The 23,512-nt window shown below is 35.3% G+C and overlaps 6 protein-coding genes and 1 non-coding gene across 8 annotated transcripts; 3 read left to right on the top strand and 4 right to left on the bottom strand.

The window, feature by feature from the left end:
• Positions 1-522: 522 nt before the first annotated feature.
• LOC105167302 (uncharacterized protein ycf23) lies at positions 523-3,561 on the bottom strand. Its single transcript, XM_011086957.3, has 9 exons — positions 3,243-3,561; positions 2,982-3,047; positions 2,713-2,787; positions 2,425-2,487; positions 2,222-2,281; positions 1,915-2,004; positions 1,714-1,821; positions 1,007-1,129; positions 523-908 (listed from the first exon to the last, which is right to left on the bottom strand). The coding sequence occupies exons 1-9, from the start codon at positions 3,447-3,449 to the stop codon at positions 777-779; spliced, it is 924 nt and encodes a 307-aa protein (XP_011085259.1). The 5' UTR covers positions 3,450-3,561; the 3' UTR covers positions 523-776.
• Positions 3,562-5,005: 1,444 nt separating this feature from the next.
• Positions 5,006-5,794, bottom strand: LOC148787066 (uncharacterized). The gene has a single exon (XM_088883262.1). The coding sequence runs from the start codon at positions 5,725-5,727 to the stop codon at positions 5,482-5,484; it is 246 nt and encodes an 81-aa protein (XP_088739388.1). The 5' UTR covers positions 5,728-5,794; the 3' UTR covers positions 5,006-5,481.
• Positions 5,795-6,552: 758 nt separating this feature from the next.
• On the bottom strand, positions 6,553-7,676 carry LOC105167548 (agamous-like MADS-box protein AGL29). Its single transcript, XM_011087320.3, has 2 exons — positions 6,924-7,676; positions 6,553-6,832 (listed from the first exon to the last, which is right to left on the bottom strand). The coding sequence occupies exons 1-2, from the start codon at positions 7,644-7,646 to the stop codon at positions 6,719-6,721; spliced, it is 837 nt and encodes a 278-aa protein (XP_011085622.2). The 5' UTR covers positions 7,647-7,676; the 3' UTR covers positions 6,553-6,718.
• Positions 7,677-9,534: 1,858 nt separating this feature from the next.
• LOC105167303 (tobamovirus multiplication protein 1) lies at positions 9,535-16,147 on the top strand. Of its 2 annotated transcripts, XM_011086958.3 has the most exons (13): positions 9,537-10,139; positions 10,804-10,854; positions 11,080-11,113; positions 12,161-12,247; positions 12,343-12,394; positions 13,093-13,261; positions 13,363-13,458; positions 13,878-13,938; positions 14,140-14,204; positions 14,464-14,538; positions 14,630-14,705; positions 15,113-15,276; positions 15,396-16,147. In XM_011086958.3, exons 1-13 carry the CDS (start codon positions 10,035-10,037, stop codon positions 15,417-15,419), a joined length of 1,059 nt encoding a protein of 352 aa, XP_011085260.1. In that variant the 5' UTR covers positions 9,537-10,034; the 3' UTR covers positions 15,420-16,147. The 2 variants fall into 2 exon arrangements, with proteins under 2 accessions (XP_011085261.1, XP_011085260.1); XM_011086959.3 differs by lacking the exon at positions 14,464-14,538 and having other exon boundaries at positions 9,535-10,139.
• A 1,746-nt stretch (positions 16,148-17,893) lies between these two features.
• On the top strand, positions 17,894-21,235 carry LOC105167304 (transcription factor bHLH144). Its single transcript, XM_011086960.3, has 4 exons — positions 17,894-18,052; positions 18,908-19,045; positions 19,507-19,689; positions 19,920-21,235. Exon 4 carries the CDS (start codon positions 20,200-20,202, stop codon positions 20,905-20,907), a length of 708 nt encoding a protein of 235 aa, XP_011085262.1. The 5' UTR covers positions 17,894-18,052; positions 18,908-19,045; positions 19,507-19,689; positions 19,920-20,199; the 3' UTR covers positions 20,908-21,235.
• A 181-nt stretch (positions 21,236-21,416) lies between these two features.
• On the bottom strand, positions 21,417-22,568 carry LOC105167306 (glucan endo-1,3-beta-D-glucosidase). The gene is made up of 4 exons (XM_011086963.3): positions 22,376-22,568; positions 22,173-22,213; positions 21,834-22,068; positions 21,417-21,740 (listed from the first exon to the last, which is right to left on the bottom strand). Exons 1-4 carry the CDS (start codon positions 22,440-22,442, stop codon positions 21,703-21,705), a joined length of 381 nt encoding a protein of 126 aa, XP_011085265.1. The 5' UTR covers positions 22,443-22,568; the 3' UTR covers positions 21,417-21,702.
• A 750-nt stretch (positions 22,569-23,318) lies between these two features.
• Positions 23,319-23,398, top strand: TRNAL-UAG (transfer RNA leucine (anticodon UAG)). Its single transcript has one exon. It is a non-coding gene; the product is annotated as a tRNA-Leu (tRNA).
• The last annotated feature ends 114 nt before the right edge of the window (positions 23,399-23,512 follow it).

The raw sequence follows: 23,512 nt of genomic DNA on the forward strand, positions 1-23,512 counted from the left end.
TGAAATGTTGATATAATATTGAAACTCTTTTACTATATAAGAATTGGTATTTACTTAATTTAATTTTAGTTAACACTCTTAAAGGCTCGATCTGTATATTCTATGTATATAAAAAATTAAAAAAAGAAAATCTTGAGCACAATATCATGTCCATTAGTCCAATCCCATGGAAATCAAATGGCCATATTGATTTCCACATGATTGGATGGAAAAATTCAGAAATCTTCTCAAGTGTTTGGCTCTTTACAGATTTTGTGTTTGTAAATTATGCAACCCTACATCAATATTGATTGTAGATGGTGGCAAAGTAATTGAATATGAATTGAGGTGTGTATCTACCTCACCTAATTTCCTTAGCAGACGCAAGTGCATGCAGTGAATAGGTACACCAACCCACGCAAGTGCATTTTTGTCCCTGTTCAAAAGTTGATTACCCAAGCAATTGAACATCAATGAGTCCCAGATGCATAACAAAATTGCTGCTCCTGGTATTAAGCGTCTGGTTGATTGGACAAAGTAGGATTCAATTTTCAAAACTCTAGAGAAGAATCTCATTTAATTTGGTGAATAGGGAGGCATCCCTAATCAATGAAAGCCTGCTCCTCAGATAATCAAGATTCAAAAGTTAAAAAGTGCTCTAACCTAACAACTAAATGCTAAGCTTTCCCCCGTGACAACATCAACATCCAAAAGTGATAAGTAGCACAACATAGCTGAGAGATATTTAACTTGGCTGCGATCAAAGATTCCTTAACCTATTCCGAAACTTCTCCCCATTATAGTCTTAGATTATTCTCTTGAAACACGTATTCTCCCGTAGTTGATAAGCTCATTGACTCTGCAATGCTTTTGACCTCGGCAATCATAGCCACCACGTCGTTCAGCTTGTTGATTGCTGAGCCCACACCCTGTGTTACACGACAGTACAGATGTCAGTAATTTGCAGAGTTTTACTAAGGCAGAAGGGAAAGACAAGAGTGTATTTTTTTGTTTTTGCAGTGCATACCACGCCAGAAGCTCCTGCTGTGATCGCCAATGGCGCAGTCACAGAACTTAGTCCAGATGAGCACATTACTGGTATTTTGACTGCCCGTGAAATTGAATATGCTGCTGCAAGTGTTGGTGTTGCCTGCAATTAACCACAACAAATGTTATTAGTCAAAAAAGTGTATCAATAATATATGTTTTGCAACCAAGTAATACAGCTATAAAGCAGGCTGCTAAAGCTATAGTATTTGTTCTATGCATTCTTCAGAGAACTTGTCACTTCAAGTTAAATGGACGCAAGCTTTTACAAATATCACATACACGGTAGCTTATTTTTAGATTTTAAAGTAAGAAGAATAAATATAGTATTGAGGTTAGTTTTTCCTTTGGCGTTGCTGCTATCTTTACAGCCAGAACAGGGGAGCATAGGCTCCTCAATTAGGAACCAGAGAGGTTGGGGTTCTGAGCCAACTCCAAACAGTAGTTTCCAATGGCAGGCTTTCACATTCTGTTATTCTTTTCGTCTCACAGCAAAATATATATATATATATAATCTGAATATTCTGCCAATTAAAAAGAACTGCAACGGAAGATTGACTTGGTTTACGTCGTGCTATCTCTTACTTCAATTAACATGTTTATCTAATGAAAAATGTATTATCAGAAATCAAATAACTTTTTATATTTCCCAGTAAAAGTAAGAGAATGTGCATGTGGAGACACTACCTTTTCAATTAAACCAAGAATACCAGCCTTTGAAGGACTGGAGCACTTTCCTCCTTCAGTTTGGATGATATCAACACCTTCTTGTTCCAACTGTTCTGCCAGCTTAACCTGTGTTGGCCACAGAATGGAGCATGCATAATTATATCACTGGTCATTATTGAACTTCTGATATCTACATTTTGTTAATAATAAGTTTAAAACCTGGTCAGGAAGGCTTAGCGTATGAGGTACAGTGACCGATAGTGCGACAGATGGAAGAATCCTTTTGGTCTCCTTAGTTAAGTTCAGGATCTGCATAATCAAATAAAGTGACGCAGAGAAGTATGAAATATCATATGTTTAACTATGCATGATACAGAATCACGTAGAACAGCTCTAAAAAAAGCCAGGGCTTTCTTGCTGAAATAAAGGCCCTCTTCTATGCAATTTCGAAATAAGATACTCTTCAGAAGATTCCGCAAACCGAAAAATCTGATAGAAGGATATTGTAACATAGGATATACATTACCTGCTCCGATGAGAAAGTCAAGCCCATTTCGTAGAATGAGTCGTAATTTCCAATCTCGACCTGGAAAATTAAGCTTTACTTTTAGAACAAAATTAACTTTAGCACTGTGGAACTCTAATGAGTTAATTGTGTTGTTTCCATTTTCAGCAGAACTTTTTCAATGAGCAAAACAAGAAAAATCATAAAAGAGTTAACAGACACACCATTAAGGCTCCGGCTTCAATGGCAGCTGGAAATGCTGCTGGATCAACAGAAGAAACACAAATCTGCAAATGCATGACTTATAAGAAGCTGATAGCATGTAACAAATATATCAAATCAGCAACTCTAAACAATGTGAGTTAACTAGAACCCCGTGTTATACATCAAGATTCATTGTTCATACATATGAATACCGCGAATCACGTAGAAATAAAAAATATGCAGCACAACAGTTGGCATATTAATCCTGAAAGGCTTGTCAAAATTTTTAACAAATAATCACTTCTTACCGGAAGAGCAGTCAAGCTAGTAGCAAGTTTCACCAAATCCGGGTCACACGCAATATCCACATGAGTTGCCCCTCCCTGTAGGAAGGACAATCAGATTACCTTAGTAGCTCGCAAGAACCACAACATAACTATCATACGATCTCATAAGTAAACCTTATATCACAATGTAGCGACACGAAAATAGACATACAATCATGCGACAATGTCTTCCCCCTCATTAAACAATCCATAGCTCATAAAGGAAGATAACGTATAAGACCAAAACCAACCTTATCCGCAGCTGTAACAACGGCAGCTACATTATCTCTGTCCAAATTCTGCAACCCTGAGATGATCTGCAAGAAACATAATAAAGCCCCATAAATCAGTCGGACACAGTAAAAAGATCCACAACCCGGATAAACTGACATGCTTAGCTATGGAAGTAGGTAAAATATCTTTATGCAGACTTATTAATAACGGTTCTTTCTTCAGTCTCAATTATTAGTATATGGAATTATGTAAATATCTTCCAAGAATTGGATGCTAACTTTGAGGGCTCTTCTTTGATGAAAATCCTTGAGGACGGTGTCTTTGGTGGCGGAAAGCAAAGCCCTGGTTCCATTTAAACAGTTTCTTCTTCTCGAAAATGAAACTCGCTTTGAAAGAGGAGAGTTTATCTGCAGAAGAGGGTTTTGATTGGGTTTGAAGATGGTGTGAGATGGGGGTGAAACAGGGCTGAAAATTGAGGAACTCATCTCCTTCTTCGAGCAACTGTGTTGAGTGGGTAATCAGTGCTGGAGGGAACCCAAGAGATAAGGAAATGTATTGTTGTTGGGAGCTTAAAAGATTTAACAAAAAGACACAGAAATAATGACACTGGAAGATTTTTTGGTGTTTGTATTCTTGGATATAATAATAAAAATCTAAACGTAATGCAGTAAAGTCTGCAAAGAGTTTTAACAGCACCCTCCCCTCCCTAATCAAGATGATATGTTTTTTATTATTATTTTATCTGAAAGATGATGTGAATTCAGAACCAAGAAATAATATTTTTGGATAATTATTGTGCTTTCCTATTTAAGTGGTCCTGTACTGGGTTAGGCTGATCTTAAGTATTGATTTTCTGAATCGGGCCAGCTTTGGACCAATCCAGTTTTTGTTGGTTCAATTCAGTTCTAAGTTAGATCAGCTCAATTCGGTCCATTCTGCATCTTGAGATGACTATATACCATCTCAATGTACTAGTGTGTAAAGATGTAGATTGGTAAAAAAAAATATTCAACATGCAATAAGTCAGTATGAGCTATTGGATCAAAATATGGATTTTGATTCTTATCATCAAATTTTGTGAATTTTGACTAAATGAATAATATATTCGTTAGAAGGAAACAATCATCAGGGATAATAAAAATAAATTTTAAAATCAAATAAAATTTATATATAATTAAATTAAGTTTTAAGAAATGACAGACTAATTATCCCCTGATTAAATGAAGTTGTGAAATTATTTGTTAATTTGATCCAAATGAAAAGCATGAATTCATATAGATATTAAATTTATTACAACAAATGAATAATATTAAGTATTAATAGGCTAAAGCTTCAATGGATTTGAGAAAGTGGGCAGAAATTTTCCAGGTTATAATGGTTCAACTTCATAATTGCAAGCGTGTGTTTTACTATTCATACTTCAATGTGTAGGTTTCATAATTTTCAGAGTCAATGTGATAATTGTTTGACCGAGTGGACTGGCTTTTGTCTGACGCTGAAACAAGACGGCTCTTCCTTCTCGAAGACAGGTGACAGGCCCAGCACAGCTAGCTAGACAGCGAAGCCAAGCCGCCTTCAATGGTCTTAGCCTCTTCAGTGGGAATATTATTCTGGAAAACTGCACATTTGAAAAAATTATAGCATATTTGGTTCTAAAATGCTACAATTATTTGGTTTATGGTACAAAATATATAAAACTCGTAAGTTATGAAACTAAAAGTAAATTTTTTTTCAAATTATTATTTTAAAAACAACAAGATAAGTTTATCCGATAAAAACTATGAAACTTTTAGACTATAAATAACAATAAATTTGTTTTGTTGCGTATTATTCTGAAATGATAATTAGTATGCTGTGTGAAAGGAGGGTTTTCAATTGCATGGAAAAAAAATTATTTGATTTTTGGTTTAAGAAAACTAGTTTTTTTAAGTACTAAGCATTTAAAGCAATGTGAGGTATTTATGCCTTGATTATAGCTCAGGTGTCTAACCTCACATTGCACAACACGGAATGTTTCTGCACTCCATACTATTTTCGCAAATTCAACTCAATAATAACTCTTTATTTATAGCAAATTTCTACATCAGAATCTATCAAAAAGGAGAGAGAGAGAGGAAAAAAAAAAAACAAAGAAACAAAGAAAACGACAGTCACCGAATCCCATTCGATTTTAGCCTCGTCGTGTCAACTAGGATGTTTCCTCGAATCTGAATCACCAGTCCAAGAACTCAGTCATCACCCCGTCAAGGAAAATCACACTACATAAATCTCCAGAAATGTATGTACGTAGCTGCTTAAATTAATTAATCTTTATACAATATCAGTACACATTCAAGGAGAAGAAAAATCTAAAATAAATCATGAAGCACAGAGGGGGAAAGAGAACAATGGAGTCATTTACAATCATTTCAAGTTGGTTTCGGCATGCGAAACATTTCCTTGGTCGCAATCCACAACACTAAGCATTGAAATGGACCGAGGTGTCTTGGTTCTTGATAGACTGTGTGTGTGTCGACGTCAGAAGTGGCATCCGCAGCAGAGGAAGAAGAAGCAGAGCTTGGAAACCAGAACTACGGCTTCCAAAGCCGACATAATCTTAAAAAGGAAGCTATCGACGAACCAAAGATGCAAGTTGAACCTCCGCTTCCACCGAGACCCGGTGGATCTCTTCTTCCACCGCCATGCTCCGCCGGCATCGTCATGACTAGCCTTCTTGTTCAGCCTCTTGAAGAAAAATGAAAACCTGGAGGGCTTCTTTTCCATTGGATTGTTTTCTTTAGACCTGGATGGCCTTTTGTGGGGGAGGAGGGTTGGGTTATAAGGAGGTTGAGGTCTTGGTGTTATAGGTACAGCTTTGAAGGTTTCTTGGGGAATTACGGGAGTTGGACGGGGGTAGTTTTGGAAGATGAAGACTTAAATTCAACGATTACGCGTATTCGCAAGTCAGGGGGTGTGATGTTCGTGGCAAAAAGGGATTTTGAAAAAACAAAAATGCATTTCTATATGTTCCACTCCAGCATCCACCCATGCTATAATTAAAGATGCCACTGGTCAACTACCCACGTAAATTTGCCTCCGACAGTTGAGAGACTAGTGTTCAAACGTAAACATGCAAAAACAAGAAACAAAGAAATGAATAGAGTTATGATTCTATTTTGCATAATAGTATACGACATTTAAAAATAAAATAATCTAGATATTGAGTCTGTTCTGCAAACCATTTAAAAATCAATCCCAACACCACAGCATATATTATCATAGGGTAATGAATTGAGGATGGATGATTTGTTTGTTTGTTGTCACACACAGTTTAGGCGAATAAACTTTGAAGGAAACGGTTGAATCTGGGAGGACGGCTATGTATATGAGTAAAGCAAATCTTGGTACCTGCTAACAAACTTCCCAAGCTGTTCCAATCTTTAATTTCTTTATATGTTTTATTCATTTAATTAATATTTTTTTTAAATTAAATAGATTGTACAAAAATATTTGAGTGTGCCGCTGTATATATACTAGTTCTAAAGAATTTTGTCATGAATCTGAATATTTGTACAATTGATCATTTATAAGAATTCATGTGCCACTTACTAAGTATAGACATTTGCAACATGAAATAATCAAACTTGCTGGTTTCACAATTCATTCATGACACAAAATTTCATAATTTCCCAAAAATCTAATGATATATAGCTATGATGAATGCCAAACTTTGACCATGAACCTTTACATAGTCTAAACAATTATAAGCTAATGATTATGTATCCCAAAGACTTGGATAGACGTCCAGAAAAGATAAACACTCGTCAGTTGCATCCATTTCAGCTAGCAGATGATCATAACCCTCCATTCTTACACCTTCCCAACATCCCTGCAATAATATTTAAAGTTCTACTCATCAGTGGTTATTATATATAAATAATAATTAAGATTACTCAAAGCATCAAAATATATATACTTACATCAAATTCTTCTTCATTAAACTCAACTGCAGTGAATCCGCCGCCATTTGAACTGGACTCAACTGTATCATCATGATCCATAAGATCCAACGATCCAAACGCATTATCATCAACGATGATCAGTTTCTGTTTCTCCATCTCCTCCACTCGATGAACAACATTATCCCTCAACCCCTCCAGTGCTTTCGCATATTCCTCCAGTTCATGCAGTTCCATACTCTCCACGGGTTCGTCCCACCACAATTCCCTCTCCTTCTCCTTCACACTCTTTTCCATCTCTTTTTCTCCTTCCAGTCTCTTCACTTCCTCCGCGTACTCGCCTATGCGGTTCTCTCCAATGCCGACATTCCGCGGCGGCGGCGGCGGCAAACTCCCCCCCTTTTGGAAACGGCTGAGAACCGATTCCACAGATGGGTTCCCGAACGAGAAAATCTTCCCCGCCGGCGACTGGACGAGGATCGCGATCTCCGCACCGCAGAGAACACTGAGCTCGCTGGCTTTTCTGAACAGCCCCGTGCGGCGTTTACTGAATGTGACCTGTAAATTGGTTTTCTTCTCGATTTTCTTGATTTCGATCTTCCGACGGCCCATCGTTTTCTTGCTCGAATTGCCGCCGCTGCTACCCATTGACGATGATCGCGATCGATTAATGTTTCTTCTCTCGCAAGATTGATTTCGATCACGAGGGAAAAAGTGATCAGTGGAGATGCTGTATTTATACATTTTCTTTTGCCGTAATTATTACTTTCTTGATTTATTACCAAAATTAAACCCGTGGATAAAGATTTTCTTTCATCGGAGATACCTTTTACGAGGAGAATCATTAATATTCGAGGTGACGTTAATCAAATTAACCTTAACTATCTGTGTTTGAGTTAATGATGAGAGAGAATGCTGATATGCGAATCATACATCACCTTTTGATTTATCTAACGTCACCATCAAATTTGAGAAATCAGTTTTATTATTAAAAAAAAAAAAAAGAAGCTTGAGAAACCAATACAGATAAGTTGAGAAAATTAAACTGAAATTATTGGGAAAAAAAAATGGAACCATGTTTTTTTTAGGGTTAATCATACTTAGACACTTCTAAAAATATAAAATTATACTTTTCTCCAAAAAAAATTTAAAATTGTACTCACACCATTTTTGATAAGCGATAATTCTTTATTTACACTGGACCCCTTTTTATTAGGATCTGAATAAAAAATATTGACGTCAGTAGAAAAAATTATATATTATTTTAATTTTGTCCCTCATTTAATATTTTTATATATATATTTGTACTTATAAAGGGATAAATGTAATATATACATATAAACGTAGAGTGATGTTAACATCATTATATTTTTTCTCTTATAAGTACAAAAATTACATAAGAATATTATATGAGGAACAAGATTGGAAATTTATATAAATTTGTTTTTGCTAACATCAATATTTTTCATCTAAATGCTAACAGAAGGGGTTAGGTTATGTATACAGGGAATTTTAGGAGGGTATAAGCGTACTTTTGAATTTTTTTGGGGGAGAAAGTATAATTTTGCATTTTCAGTTGGGGTTTGAGTATGATTATCTCCTTTTGTTTTTTATTGTTTTATTTATCAAATGAATTACTTAAAGCTCGTCGAAATTTATTAATGATATTTTAGTGTAGTGGTTAAAATTTTTGTTCCATAAATAAATTTGAAATCATGATATAACAACTAAGCTCATCATCGTTTGGGTTATTCATCTTATTTATTTTCAAATTTATTAATCGTTATTTCACGTAACGTTTGTTGACTGTGGTCTTTATAGGTATGGCTAATATATTTGTAATGACTAAGAGTCGTGACAAAAATATTTATCATGGCTTAATAGCTACAACAAAAATAATATATATAGTGAATAAATTAAATTTATATATCAATCTTATTTAATTATAATTAATAATAATTATTTACCATCAGTTTAATCTATAACCAATTAAATTGTAAGCAGCAATAATTTTTTTTTCTAGCGTAGCTAAATAATAATTCATGAAGCAAAAAATATTACACCAAATCAGCCCTAAACATCTGGACTGTGGGCTGGGCTTCATTTCTTTATCCAGAAGGGGAAAAAAATAGTTTAATTAGTTATGCAGCAATAATATCTAAAAGAAGAATATATATAAAAGAAAACAACACTCATTCTCTGTATAATATTTATGTTTTTGTGATGGTGAATACAAATTTTTTGAAAAATTATAACCTGTACAGTAAGAAGAATTGGAACACATATACACAATAAAATTAAAAAGAAATAATCAAAGAATTAATGATTAACTTAGTAAATTGTATAAAGAAACTAATTTCCTATATTGACATATAGGACATCTTTTAATGTGGATTACGAGTCAAAATATTTATTTAATTTTAAATAATTAATCGTCATGACATATTATTTATGTGTGTATTTTTATACTTTAAAATATATTATAAAAAATTTAATTCAAAAGAAGAGGATTGACATATTATTTATTTATTTTAGTGGCTTTCCTAATTTAGATAAAGAAAAGGTTAATGAGAAATTAAAAGGGAGACGCGTGTCTTAATTCTTAAACAGTAGTAGTAAAGGCTAAACGGCCATTGCCCTTTTTCCCAACGACTCTTTCTTATGGTCAATCTCTAATACTATACTTTATTCTATCCATCTCCACCATTAACACCAACACAATTGCATTTTACAGCGAGAGATCCATTTCTGACTGTATTATGTGTGTGTATCTGTAGAGAGAGAAAGAGAGTAGAGGGAGATATATATATATGTGTGTGTGTGTGTGGAGGTGGACGGGTGGTGGGGTTTGGGGGATTTACTAGCGGATCTGTAGACTAGAGGAATCGAAAGATACTATCGGAAAAGAATGAAAAAGATGTATATATTACTTCTTGATACTTGACGCTCCGGAGTTCGCAACGAGGAGAAAAGGACTTCATTTACATATGCTGTATGCTTGTTCGCATATTCAACACCCCACATCTTTGTCTCTTGCATTGGTCTTTTTCTTGATGTTATTTCTGATACACACACGCCTACGCGGACGGTGAGAGTGCGTGCTTGCGTGAGTCGTGTGGAAGGGAAAAAAAGATGTTGGAATTGAGAGAAGGGAGTTGCTATCCAGAGGCGGTGGTCGGAGTAAATGTGGGTTTGGCTTGTGTTGATGCTGTGATTGCATTTATTGCTTTTTATCAGGTGATTCTTGCTTCTTTTTCTGATTTTCGTTTTTGGTTTTTTTTGTCGATATTATTCTATGGGCGATTGATGGATGTAGTGCAGGCATTATTTTCAGGATATGAACTGTTTTGATGTTTCTTGGGTTTTCTTGGTTTTCATTGACAATCTTGCTTGCATTGGAAAACCGTTCATACTTCATAGAGTGAATGTTATGTTGGGTTTTTACCTTGTGAGGTTGGTTTTCCAGTTTTGCTTGTTTTGTGTTGTTTCCGCTTGGCTACAGAGCAGGAATTAAAGTTTTCTGCATTTTCTTGACTTTTAAATCTTCTTATTGAATCTTTAGGGTAATTTAATTGTCATTACGGTATGAAATTTGAAGAATGAGATGAAGCATTGGTAACCAAACTGGAGTGCGACTGAGGTTTAGTGACAATGATGGTGAAATGAAGAGGCATGGGGTTCTGCTGCAGAAAAATGTCTGCTAACATAATCAATATGCAAATTGTGTAATTGTTGTTTCCATTGGTGGTAGTTGTATTGCATGTGAAATGAAGTTGTAAAGCATTAACGAGGCTTGTAAAGCTGAAGTATTGGGATGATATATTCATCATAGTTTGTTCTGCATCAAGAAACTACAACCTGGAAAGTTTTCTTACTGGACTTTCCGTTTTCTATTTACCAGTTGATAAGGATCCACTCAAGAAATTTGCTGCTTGGCTGGACCAGACAAAAGGTAGGCGTTATTTCATTCATATTATTTATATGATGGCATCTTATTTCCGTAATACAATGATTCAGCACTGGACACTGCTGGAGTAATTGGGTGCTGAATATTTCATTTTCTTTTTCTTTCTTTTGGGATATGTATGTTAGAAATTGGCCATAGGCCGAGCTACTTAGCGGCTTGTGTTCTCATTATATTTGAATCTTAATCTGATAAAGTTGCTTTCAATTACAGGTCTTTCATCTAATGATTGGATCTTCTAACTTGGGTGAGAAATACTACCATACAGTTACTATCATTCTTACTGATCCTTTCAGCTGATGCGATTTCTTGTATAGTGTACATGCCAGCATGCTTGCAAGCTTGTATTCTTATAGGAATGGTCTTTTTCAAATAAAACTATTGGCATGCCAAATGGGGCTGTCTCTGTTTCAATATTGGTGTTCTTAAAGATTTGAGGTCTGCCTTAAATCTCCTCTTGTGGCAATTTAGTCTGGTTTCCCTTGGTAAATGTATATAGTGATCAATTAAGGCTGACTAACTTACTTCTTGAGTTATTCACTTTAGGAGAAGTAGTTCAACCTAATACCTAGGAACTTTCAGTGTTTTGATAAAAGTTGTATTATTATGGTCAACATGGAATGCGGCTTTTCTAGGAAGCAGCTAATATTTGGCATGATAGAACACTAGAGGTACACTAGTGCTTTAGAAGCAATATCTGAAGTTACTAGTGAGAACAAAGAATTTTTATAACCTTCTTTCTTTGATTAAGACAGCCAAGCTTTTGAGCATGAAACATTGTAATGCTTACTCTCTGCATGGTGTTGCTTGTGATGAAACCAGTATCTAATCTCCGAAATCTTATGCAAGCTAGGTACTTGTCCATGCAGAGACGTTTTTCAACTAGTCTTAATACTTCAAAATGTGGGCACTGTTATATTTGGTGATTTACTTAATTTATGTCCTCTCTGAGGTTACGTTTCTTGAGATTCATCATGTAAATTCTTTAATGATCTCTTTCTTATTCTTAGTCTTCGAGCTGTAAGGCAGAATATTCCCATGGATCATCTCTCATTTATTCACATAGTTCATATATACTGTGCGCCACAGGTGTGTTTTTCTTTGATGACCTACAACCATTAAAACAATAAGAATTGCACGATCAGAATCTGCACTTCTGTTATTGTAATAAGTTGTTGGTGAACCCTGTCTGAAGCTGCTCTCCATGATATTCTTTATTTGTCGATACGATAAACCAATAATCTTCCTGTTTTGCACTTTCACCGACTCACTGGATTAAAAATTTCACTGGCAGGTTATTTCCTTTATTTTGTGTTAACTCTTGTTGCTGCTTGTAAGGGTTGGGTTTGCTGGTCACACTCGTGTGGTTTCATTGTCATGGGTATGCAAATTACAAGCTTATTCTATGCTTATAAAATTTTCATGTCCCTGATCTTTGTACAAGATCCTGAATCCGGAGATATTATTTGTTTGCAGCTTTCCCCAAAATTCTGTTTGTTGCAGCATTTCTTCTACTCTTGTCATTTTGGTAAGTCATCTTTTTAATTAAGAGTTCCATTTGTCACTTGCTTTTTTCTCCATAAATCTTATGGTTCCACAGTTTTCGGAGACTCATTTAATAACATCCACATTAGACATAATCTGGCATTTTCATTCACATATTTGAATCATGCAGTATAAAAAGAATTTTAGGCTTATTCCAAATAAAATTTTACATGTTTATTGTTTTTGAATATACTATTGCAATATACTATGTTGAGGTTGATGGTTTCAAGTTGTTTTGGTGTAAGCATGTACTTATAGCAACCATGATTTGTTACTGTGTCACTGAATATTTAAGTGGAATAACTGGAGTACATGTAATGGAAGTCGTGCAACAATCATAAACTCTGAAAGAGAAAAAAATTCTTCACATGTAAATTTATTCTCAGTACTTGACTAACTTTCTGGATTTACATCTTCCAACAGTTTTCAATGTATTATCACCAACCAAAAGGTGAGGAATATTATACAATAGAAACATAAAAGCTTTTACATGGACATTTGCCTCCTCATGTCACATAGAGTTGTCCTTTAGTGGTTTGTGCCTCTACCTTTTTGAGTTATTTCCGAAAGTCACTAAGGAAACAGTTTCAGAAGTCTAATTTGTCTTTAACGCTGAAGCTAAACAAGTTCACTCTTTCAATATGAGAAGATAAAGCCACAACTGGAACTGATGGTTTGCAGGGTTGACTTATGTCATCAATCAAATGATGATGATGAAGATGAATACTGCAGCTCTCAAGAAGCCCTGCTGGAGACGACAAATATATCTGATTCTAACACCAATAGTATCCGGAAATGTTTCTCCTTTGTGTCAATTCGCATAGGAAGCCGTCAAAAAGTTGTGATTTTGGTATTAAGGCATTTTCTAGTTCTTTGGCAACAGTCATTCCCTTTAAACTTTTATAGCATGAGCATTCACTTGTTTTAATCTGACAGAGAAACTTTAACCAGGTTGCTGTCTTAGTTTTTGCAATAATGGTAGCATCTTCAGTACTGATATGGATTGGGATGGGAAAGAATCCTATTGACTCTGCAGTTGTTGCTCAGGCATGTTCCTTGGCTTTTTGCTTCTCTTTGATTCTAATACTTTTCATGTTGAAACCTATTACATTGCTTCCCGGTTATAGTTCTCTGAATGCATTTAATTCAAAACTATTTCTCCCTTTCTTTCTGATGAGTTACTGATAACTCTTTTCTAGAACTGTTAAGTCATCCAGAAAGAGGGGTTTTTGATTTCAGATGGTATAAGTTGTTTGCATCCCCTTCTTGCATACTCATTTGCTATGGATGATTTGATTAAACTGCTGACGTTTAACTGCCAACTGAACCTGCTATAATTTTTTTTACTATTATTATTATTCTAGGATTTGAAAAAGATTATGTCTAAGAACTCTGTGTGTCTGTAGACTCTGTGTGGGTGGTGGTGATTATCAACCAACAAATCGCTATTTGTTACCAATGCGCAGGTATATGTAGATCTGATTGCCATAACAGTTCTCTTACTGGGAGGAGCCTTGGCATGCTATGGTGGGCACCTCTACAACCAACCTCTAGATCTTTTCGTTGTGCCTTCTGTCAATTTTAGCAGTAATGTAAACTTTCACAATGCGAACTACTGGAACACGCAGGATTAAGTTACTGTTATTATTTTTAAGCTTCTCCCACATATCTATTAGTCTCTTCTATTAAAAATTGAATTTTATATTTAGCAATCCTTTTTGATTTCAGGACTATTATTGTTCTTGAAAATGAGAAAAGTGAGATCTGAGCGGGCTTCAACAGAAATGTGGAAGGTAGTTACTCAGTTCTACCGCCTGTTGTATTACTATGGTTTTGAAAGTAATGAATTACATGTTTTGTTGTTGACGTTGTCTGGATTGTCTTTAATCCATTTGAAAGTCCTCATGTTCAATAGATAACATCACCTTTCCTGGATGAATATGGTGCTCTGGAACCAGTTTATTTACTTGATCCTTTCTTTCTGACGAGTTACTGATAACTTTTTTCTTGTTCTCACGAAAACTATTTTTATCATACCCAATCTTTGTACAGGTGGCTGGTTTGGCCATCGTATCTGTGATATGTTTTACATCAAGTGCATGTGTAGCTATAGCAACAAATATACCTGTAGGCTCTCTTGCTCTTTTTGTTACATGCTTTCTTCAATTTCTGTTTCCAGTAAATAGTTTTCTAAGTCTAACTATTTCCACACCCGCAGCTGTTCTATCACTGGCATGAACAACAGATAGATGGTGTCTATACCTCTCTTCTACTGGTGTTGTATTATTTCATAGGTATTTGTTTCAACTTTCCATTCTATATTTACCACAAACTTGGAACCTTCATTTAATTTACGTCTTTACAACTGTTAAATAAGCTATGCTAGCTTGTAACTGTATCTGCCTACCAATAATTAGGGAATGTTATTAAGGGCAAGATCATATCTCCCGAGAGTTTACAGTTAACTGGATGTATATATTGTGCTTTAATGAAGAAAAGCTGAGGTTTAAATTTCTGGTAGTTTACAGTTCCAGTGCAAACAGTTACTTCTCTTACATGGTTTGTAGACATTCTCAGAAGAATGCCAGGAACATAATTTTGAAATCCATTTCCCGTAAAGAGAAACCAATTTCGGAGTATAAACGAAAAAGTCCTTAAAATGACACGTAACAAATTTCCTTAATATAATGAATTATTCCAGGTTCATCAGTGCCCTCAGCCTTTGTCCTACTGGTGATGAGAGAATTACCGCCTCCACTTGTGATTAACAGACGGCAAGAGTCCAGAACAATAGCCTTTATCCGAGACCATTCAGTTGCAGCCCATCCAGAGCATTGGACGGCTACAACGAGTGTGCAGACTCAGGTTCTAATGCTTCTTGCATTTCTGGACTTGAATTGAAATCCTACTGAAACCTTACAAACTTCATACTCTGTTTTTATTTTTTTTTACAACTCAGGCAGTTTGAGCCTTAATGAATGCAGGTCTCAAGAGCAAGCCCGGTATGAAATGCTGCTTTGCACGGACCTGGAATTGCCAGAACAGCCAACTGCAAAAAGAAACACGGAACTCGACATGGCAAATAAAGGGCAAGCGGCTTAATCTAATCTCACGAAGACGAGATGACGCTCAAAGGCACTATTTAAAAGGACACCCGGCCACAGGTTGACTTTGCCCTTAAGCTGATAGCTTTGGCTCTTGTACATAGCAATCCTACTCCAAACTCTCGACGCAAAAAGTGGTGAGAGTTAATACATTAGAGCTGTTAGATTGTTGGCCTATTTTGTTGATGTTTGTGTGTTAAGTGATAAAAAGTAGAAGAGGTGGTGAGGTAATGAATAGAGAAAAATGAAATAATAAGGGTGTAATTATTGGAGATAAAAGTAATTTTGCAGTCACACGTGAAAGGAAGGAAAGAGAGAAAGAGGTGGGTGATGTTTTTGGTCATACAAACAACAGGAGAGAGGAGAGGAGAGGAGACGGTGTCATCTCATCTCATCTCTATCTCATTTGGGTTGGCGCTGTCAAAACAGAGGCGTGCCTTTTAGCATGCGCATCAAAGCTGATATCAGGCCAAAATCCCCCATTTCAAAACCCTATTTCCTTTTTGTTTTACTAATAAAGAAATTCAGGGTTTGTATTATTTTATTAGTTGTTTAACCCGAATTTTAATTCCCTGGTCCCCCAGTTGAAATCTTTTCAATTGGTCAATTAATGCTACAGCATGTTTTGTCCAGGTTGTGTTTGGATGCAAGTATTTGGAACTTAGAATTTCAAATCCACCGCACCAAATCATTGAATTATATTTAATAAATTCCAAATATACAATCATTTGAAACTCTCCATCCAAATAGGGCGCTAAAGAATATTTTGATCCATATATATTACATTAAATGGGTTTTATCCATTTATTCTTTCCATGGAGAAAATTGTAAATAATTGCTGGATTTGACAGCGACCAGCTTGATTGGTGATTGACTTTTTAGCAAGGCATAAAATTATCACCTGGTAGAAAATGTAGTACCCGCGTGACCCAAATTTCAACATTTCAGCAGTATAGAAATGATTCACACTTCATATCAAAACCATCTTTCCCCTTCCCTTTCTCTTTCCTTCTCCTAATTATCCATATAATTATTTTCTTAATCATCTTTTCTATTTTTTATAATTTAAGGAATAATTATACCATCATCTTTTCAAATTTGATGTAATTATATTTAATTTTTCTGATTTATATACTTCGATATTTATTTCTATTAACAAACAAATTCATTAATTAGTCAAAAAATTATTAAATTTATTGATATCAATAAAAAAATTTAAATAAAAATGAATATCTAAAAAAAGAATAGTGTAATGATGCCGTATTTAAATAACGACGAGTTGATGAGACGCAAAAATTAAATAACGCAATTCAGAATTAATTTAGATGTTGGGAGTTATGGTTCCGATAAAATAGTAATAATTCAGAAGCACCAAATTTTAAATAGACGCGCATGTTAACTACAATGTTGTTAATATATATAAATGTGCAAATAAGCATCGCATTGGACGGTGCAGAATTTAAGGATAATATGTTTGACATTGTAATTTTATCTATCTATCTATTTAAATTAAATAAAATTAGGTTGGGAGAAGAGAGAAGAGCAGTGGGGCTGGTTGCACCAATTCAGGGTCATTGCCTGCCTGCCTCTACCTCGGGAACCCTTTTTCTGCTTTCAATTTTACTACTCCATTCTTGCTTATTAGTTAATACGTTTCTCCACCAACCATCTCTTAAATTAATATTAAAGTTTTATAAATAAATTTAAATTTAATACATTTGAAATTTACATAATATTGAATATAAGAATTAAATGCGATTTACTCATATGTGAAATAATCCACAAATTATCTCATGTGTTTTGAAAAATGAAGCAAATTATCTCCCTGTTATGATTTAAATGAAAGATAATTTATCTTTTTTTTTTAAATAAAGAAGATAATTTATTATTTTATTTTTCACTTTTTACTAATTTTTCATATCAATAGAATAAATTGCATTTTTCCCACAAATATAATAATAAAATACACATATGAGTATTCACTCGCTACTGTAAATACTAGAATAAATGGAATATAATGTAATTGAAAAATGACCTCAAACTCGTATTTAAAATAATTATTTACGTATATGTGAATAATAATATATAATTAGAAGGAGAAGGGGAAGGGGTAAAAAAGGTAATAAAAGTGAAGTAAAAAAAAAAAATGTGAAAAGGGATGATGACATTTACATTCACATTATGTTTTTACGAATTCCGATAATAGATACGCATTTTGTCAAACCTCGTGGAGGCCTACCTTTTTCTCTTCACGCGTGCTCTCTCATCCTACGGCCACCAACCCATCCGCATTGCACGGAAACCCGCCCCCCTTTCCTCAATCCGACGCTCCTCATTCCCTCTACTTTGACTCCCCACTCTTCTCACACATCCCCATACACCCCCCCCCCCCCATTTCCTTCCTACATTAAATAAACTCACTCTATACTTTTCTTTCTCTCAACAACAAATAATCATCCGTCTTGGCTTGGAGCTTTGATTAGTTTCTCAGGAATCCTTTATTGTTCTGGGCTTTGATTTCTTTCTCTTCTTCTTGGGTATTAATCTTCAACCTTCGCTCTTTTCAAGTGAATTCTCTACACCTTTATTCTTTCTTTTTCAAGAATTCTTTTACTCTTTCTGGTGCAAGAATTGCTTTGATTTCTTCAGTTTTCTTGAAAGGTTGTTCTCTTTTTTTTTTTCTTGTGTGTGTGTGTGTGTGTTTTCTTTTTCCTTTTCAAGAGTTTTGTTCTCTGATTTCTTCATTTTTGTTTTTTTTTCTTGTTAACATGCATATGACGTGTTGATGAATCTGGGATGTCTGTATTATTCTGTGGTTTTATGTGGGTATATCTATTTTGGGTTTGTTTTTGAAGTTTATTTATTCCTGATCTCTAATTCTTGCTACTTTTTTTCTTTCCATGTGTTATAAGTGTGGGTGTACTTTATTGGTACACGGATTCATAGGTGTTCCAGGGTAGAGATTAAGTATTTTATTTTATGTGTAGTAGATTTGGTTTTAGAGTATCACTATTATTTAATTGTTGCGGCATGCAAAATCTAGTAAAGATTTGGCCTTTCAGTTGATTGTGCTTTGCCTATGGATCTTTTGCAGATGTTATTTGGACAATTTGCTGTTTCGTTTTTGATTTTATGAGTTTCAGTGTTGTTCTAAATATGCTACCAAGTCTTATAAAGCTTCTAGGCGTACCTATAAAAACTTATCAACACACCTGGAAAGTTTGAAGTGTCTTCATAGTGTGTATGTGAAGTCACCACCTGCAAAAATTGAATTCATTTTAAGGCCATTCCATGAGCAGTAGAATTTTGTTTCTCTTGGTTCTCTGAAAAATCTTCAGTTAGGTGCTATACTGATTCTATTGAATTTGCATTAATATGTCTGCTTTATACAGTGAAGGTTTCGGTTGAAATTTTTATCACTTGGAGCTGAAGAAGTGGATCAACATGCCGTGGGGATCTCCAAACTATTTTGGGAAGTGCGTGCGATTGGTTGTGTTTTTCCTCGTCATTCTGTAATCTGATTTCATTTGGTGAGTTGGCGTCCTCCCCTGTCCTGTTGAGCTGATTACTTAGTTTGTGGTTGTTCGAACATTGGACAACATTTGCACACCCTAGTCTTCAAAGACCGCAAGTGCTATGATGTGCATATTATATACCAATATTTGTTTATATTACATCTATACAGTTTCATGGGGGAAAGTCTTGTTCTTATGGAAACATTTGTTTTTTTAGCAACATATATCTGAATTTGGATTTTCAGAAGGACGAGTCAGCTGAATTCCTGTGAACTTCTGTACATTTAGACTAAACCTAAAAGCTCCTAATATGAGTTGAATGAAAAAATACTTGGTTATCAATCACGTATTCTTGTATCTAAATTTTCTTTTTTCTTCTCTAGTAATTAGTATGTCACAGAATAAGTTTTTATCCTGTTTCTCGTTGAAGGATTCTTTGGACACCAATAACTTTTTTTGAGTTTGAACTTTTGTAGGTCAATTTTGACAATCTGTCGCTTATCAGTTGATTTGTATACTGGCCATACTTAATTTTGGTGGGAGGAGTGAGAATGCGCATTGCAGTTGCACGAAAGAAATATCAGAAAGTGAAAGAACTTGGAAAAATTAACATGAATGTTGGGAGCATTGCTTTTTACCAATTGATGCAAGTTCGTCAGGTGAGTTCTTTATTGTTTTATACAATGTTTGCATTATTGCCTTTGCATTCCTCAGACACTATAATGAACATAATTAACTTGTGTTGTTCTGTCGAGAGACCAATTTGTAATTGTATATCATGAATTATACGCATTACTGAATCTGCTGCCATGCTCTGCGACTTCTGTCTCTTTGATCCTGTTACTTTTCAAAATTCTAAGCTAGTTATCCGGATATCTTTTGTTCGCAGGCTGAGTATTTCCGTCAGTTGCTTAAACCTGTTACGTAGTCTTGTTAACTGAACGTGTCTGGATATTGGGATTGACGGTTTTGTGCTCTGGTTGGGTGTACTGATGAAGTACTGAACACAAACTATAGATAAGACTTGTCTCCTCTCTTCAGCCATGATGGATACGCCATAGGTGTATCAAAAATCTCTTGCTAATTATTTCCTTCTCCTAAAATTTGCACCTCACTTGAAATTGGACAGTTACCTTTTTCAGAAGCTTGTTTCATAAACCCACGCTCTCATGCATAGTGACCAACCATACTTTCCCAGAAAGCCAATGCTTCCTCTTTGTGATCAAGTGGGCTACTACATGCAAAATCCTCCTATGGCATCTGCCTTTAATGGTTTTGTGCCACCTGGGGTTAAACCTCTTATGCCATTCTCTAATGTTGATATCCAACCTTCTGATGCCTGCCCTAGAAACTTTATTATCTTTGACCAAACTAATAATAGAAGCCAAATCATGTTCCATCCTGAAATAAACTCGAAATTCTTTTGCCCTGGCCTTGGCGTTGATACATCTATGTTACGGGACAATGTTGAACAAAAGGACTCAAATGATGAGAGAAAAGTTGCATCTTCATCCAAAGAAGATTCTGATGATATCGATGCCCTTCTGAGTACAGAATATGAAGAAAATGAAGAATGTGACGATGATGAGGTGAGCACAGCACGAACAGGTGCAGTTTACGAGTGCAATTCTCCAGATTCGTGCTCCAATTATGAGTCGCCGTCAAAAAAGAGCAGGCCGTTTGTAAGGAAGTCTTCTGGCAGTCGTGGCAGTGAAAAGAAGCGGCAGAGAATGAGGAAGATGGTGAAAGCATTGAGAGGAATTGTTCCTGGCGCCAATAGGATGAGTACTGTGGCTGTTCTCGATGAAGCTGTTCGGTATCTAAAGTCTCTCAGGGTAGAAGTGCAGAAGCTGGAAGTTGGGAACTCGAAAGGGTAATCTCAAACTCATTTCAATTGCCCAGACCAGCTATGAGATTCTTGCAATGTATCAAGTCTGCCCCTGTTGCCTAAATATTTCAGCCGAAGACTGTCCTCATTTGTGGGTGAGTACAATGAATGTAATATTTCCCTCGTACTAATTAATCTAGTTAATAGTTAATGTGTAATAGGTTAAATCATGTCTATTTATGCTGCAGTAAATCCAACTTCTACCTGGTATATTGTCTGTATCACTACAGCCGCTGTTAATGTTGGATGATTGTCCTGCTGTTGTACTACCGCCACCTATAAATCTAGATTTTATAGTTTATGTATTTGTTATATCAGTTCCTTTTCTATTTTCATGTTTTTTTTTCTCTACATTCTGTACAAATTCCTTTTTTTTCTCCCTTTTAAAACTCGCGTAAAATCCATGAATCTACTTGCCGAGGAATCTTCTGTTAGTTCTTTTTTCATCTTCATACTCTTCTTAAGGTTTTTAAGTCTCAGAAAATGGTGAAATTGAAAACGTGAATGACCATGCAAATCAAGAAAGTTCCTGTGTTCGGCAGTTTCTCAACCATCCCAGTTTCACTGTTGTACATGGAAATGGTATGAGCACAGGAGCACGTTGCGTGAACAGAACTGACTTTCTGGCAAAACAATAAAAAGCAGGTTTCGGTTTAAAACTAACACCTTAACCAGAATTCTGTTAGAACATTACAACTCATGAAAAATTCAGAAACGGAACATCAATCACAAGTTATTGAATCCCAAGCCATCAAGAACGTGCCGTTCCACATCTGCATGGCACCTAGTACTTAGCATATTGGTACTTGCAATCCCCATGACCTTCACAACAATAAACAATAAAACGAAAACATTTACCAACAGGCAAACAAAGTCTGAGGAGCAATAAAGAAACAGAGGGAATAAAATGCTTACTAGGATCTGTGACCACAATGATTCCAGTTTTGTTGAAGTCACAATTCCAGGAGTGCCTGCCCAGTTTCTGGAAGTAGAGATTCATGACAACTGAGGCATGATTAGCCAGAGTGGCGGGGTAATAGCAGAGCCCTCCTGGTTGGATCGTGCTACAATCCACCATCTTGCATGCAAAGTTTATATTCTCCATCAGTGCCTGCTCTGAGGCCGCTGGCTGAGATATGCACCACGCTCCCTGCAATGCAAGGGAAAAGAATATTATTTCCATGTTATTATGTACGTTTCTTATGATACATGTGTTGCCAACTCTGGGATGATAGGTTCAAAGTTCAAACTTACCTGACCAGGTGCCTGTCCATTTACAGGGATCAGAATCCCACCTGTTGCACAATCAAAATGAATAGCATCACTCATAATGATTACGAATTTAATTGTTCTAAAGACTGTGCTGAGACAGGAGTTCGCGACAACATAACTAACAAAATCTACTGTAAGTTTTAGAGCTTTCCTGAATCAATATGCAGAAGATGGAAGATAAGTACCTGAGAAGATGAGCAAGATAGGGAGAAGAAAGACAAGAATGGAAAGAGGAAGACAAGAGTTGGTCATGACTGATAATTAATGGGAGATTAGAACTTAGGGATTAGTGTTGGGAAGTAAAGGAGAGAACTGGTGTTACATATATATAGTGTGAAAATTTCCTTTTAAGAAAGTTTCACATAGTTGGTGTTATAAAGAGAAAAACTATCTTTATATGTCATTCATTTGACATTGTTGAACAGTGCGAAGTTCTCAAGAAATGATCTAAATATTTGGAAGCAAGACTGTTGTTGTGATGGTATCATTTGAACCATCATCCCCTACCAAAATTTGAAATAGTAGTTGGCTTCTAAGTACTATTTTGCTTATACATTTTCTTTTGCAAAAAGTGGTCCCTGTGGTTTGTTATGCTATGAACATTATCGTAGTGTTTGTTTTTATTTCGAAAATGGGCTAAAACATAGACAATGTTTGACTTAATTTATTTTGTAAGTTTTGATGATGTTTTGAAATAGTGTCTCATTTGTTTTTGGTCAAAATAAGTCTATACTAATTATATGCCCTACAACTAAAAAAATTATATATATACTCATCCATATATATAATATATATAAAAGAGATATGATTTGACAATGATCAGTGATTTTTGTCTCCCACTAAACAACACCAAACATACCATACTTATTTTATATTATTTCCGAAAATAAATCCAAACATACACACTATCTCTAACACATACTTATTTATTTTTGTTTTCTTTCTCTATCTCCACATAACACACCAAAATAAGTTAAAAATAAAACCAAACATAGTGTATATCTTTTTTTAAATTTGATATAAGGTACTTATTACAGTGAAACCATAGGAAACGATGGCATCCCAAATACAGCCACAAAATCCTGGACAATAATTAAAATACTAAAAAGTTCTTCCTGGCATTCATCAGACAGTTTGGCCGAGTGGTCTAAGGCGCCAGATTTAGGCTCTGGTCCGAAAGGGCGTGGGTTCAAATCCCACAGCTGTCATTCACTTTTATGTATTCCCCCACCCTAAAAGAATTCTGATTTTCTATATTTCTTAAATAATATTTAGGAAGAGAAAAACAGTAAAATTAGGTATGTATTACAGTGGTAAATTTG

This window comes from Sesamum indicum, linkage group LG8 (genome assembly GCF_026168435.1).
Source record: "Sesamum indicum cultivar Baizhima isolate 11 linkage group LG8, ASM2616843v1, whole genome shotgun sequence".
NCBI lineage: Eukaryota > Viridiplantae > Streptophyta > Magnoliopsida > Lamiales > Pedaliaceae > Sesamum > Sesamum indicum.

Bases quoted from the DNA above. Each gene is read 5' to 3' on its own strand.
- LOC105167302 (XM_011086957.3), bottom strand. From the start codon at position 3,449: ATGAGTTCCTCAATTTTCAGCCCTGTTTCACCCCCATCTCACACCATC. The intron at 2,282-2,424 runs GTGTGTCTGTTA...TTAATTTTCCAG, and splicing joins TTGAAGCCGGAGCCTTAATG to GTCGAGATTGGAAATTACGA. The intron at 909-1,006 runs GTATGCACTGCA...CGTGTAACACAG, and splicing joins CAGCAGGAGCTTCTGGCGTG to GGTGTGGGCTCAGCAATCAA.
- LOC148787066 (XM_088883262.1), bottom strand. From the start codon at position 5,727: ATGGAAAAGAAGCCCTCCAGGTTTTCATTTTTCTTCAAGAGGCTGAAC.
- LOC105167548 (XM_011087320.3), bottom strand. From the start codon at position 7,646: ATGTATAAATACAGCATCTCCACTGATCACTTTTTCCCTCGTGATCGA. The intron at 6,833-6,923 runs GTAAGTATATAT...ATATTATTGCAG, and splicing joins TTAATGAAGAAGAATTTGAT to GGATGTTGGGAAGGTGTAAG.
- LOC105167303 (XM_011086958.3), top strand. From the start codon at position 10,035: ATGTTGGAATTGAGAGAAGGGAGTTGCTATCCAGAGGCGGTGGTCGGA. The intron at 14,539-14,629 runs GTAGGCTCTCTT...CCACACCCGCAG, and splicing joins CTATAGCAACAAATATACCT to CTGTTCTATCACTGGCATGA. The intron at 14,706-15,112 runs GTATTTGTTTCA...GAATTATTCCAG, and splicing joins GGTGTTGTATTATTTCATAG to GTTCATCAGTGCCCTCAGCC.
- LOC105167304 (XM_011086960.3), top strand. From the start codon at position 20,200: ATGCATAGTGACCAACCATACTTTCCCAGAAAGCCAATGCTTCCTCTT.
- LOC105167306 (XM_011086963.3), bottom strand. From the start codon at position 22,442: ATGACCAACTCTTGTCTTCCTCTTTCCATTCTTGTCTTTCTTCTCCCT. The intron at 22,214-22,375 runs GTACTTATCTTC...ATTGTGCAACAG, and splicing joins TATCTTGCTCATCTTCTCAG to GTGGGATTCTGATCCCTGTA. The intron at 21,741-21,833 runs GTAAGCATTTTA...ATTGTTGTGAAG, and splicing joins CATTGTGGTCACAGATCCTA to GTCATGGGGATTGCAAGTAC.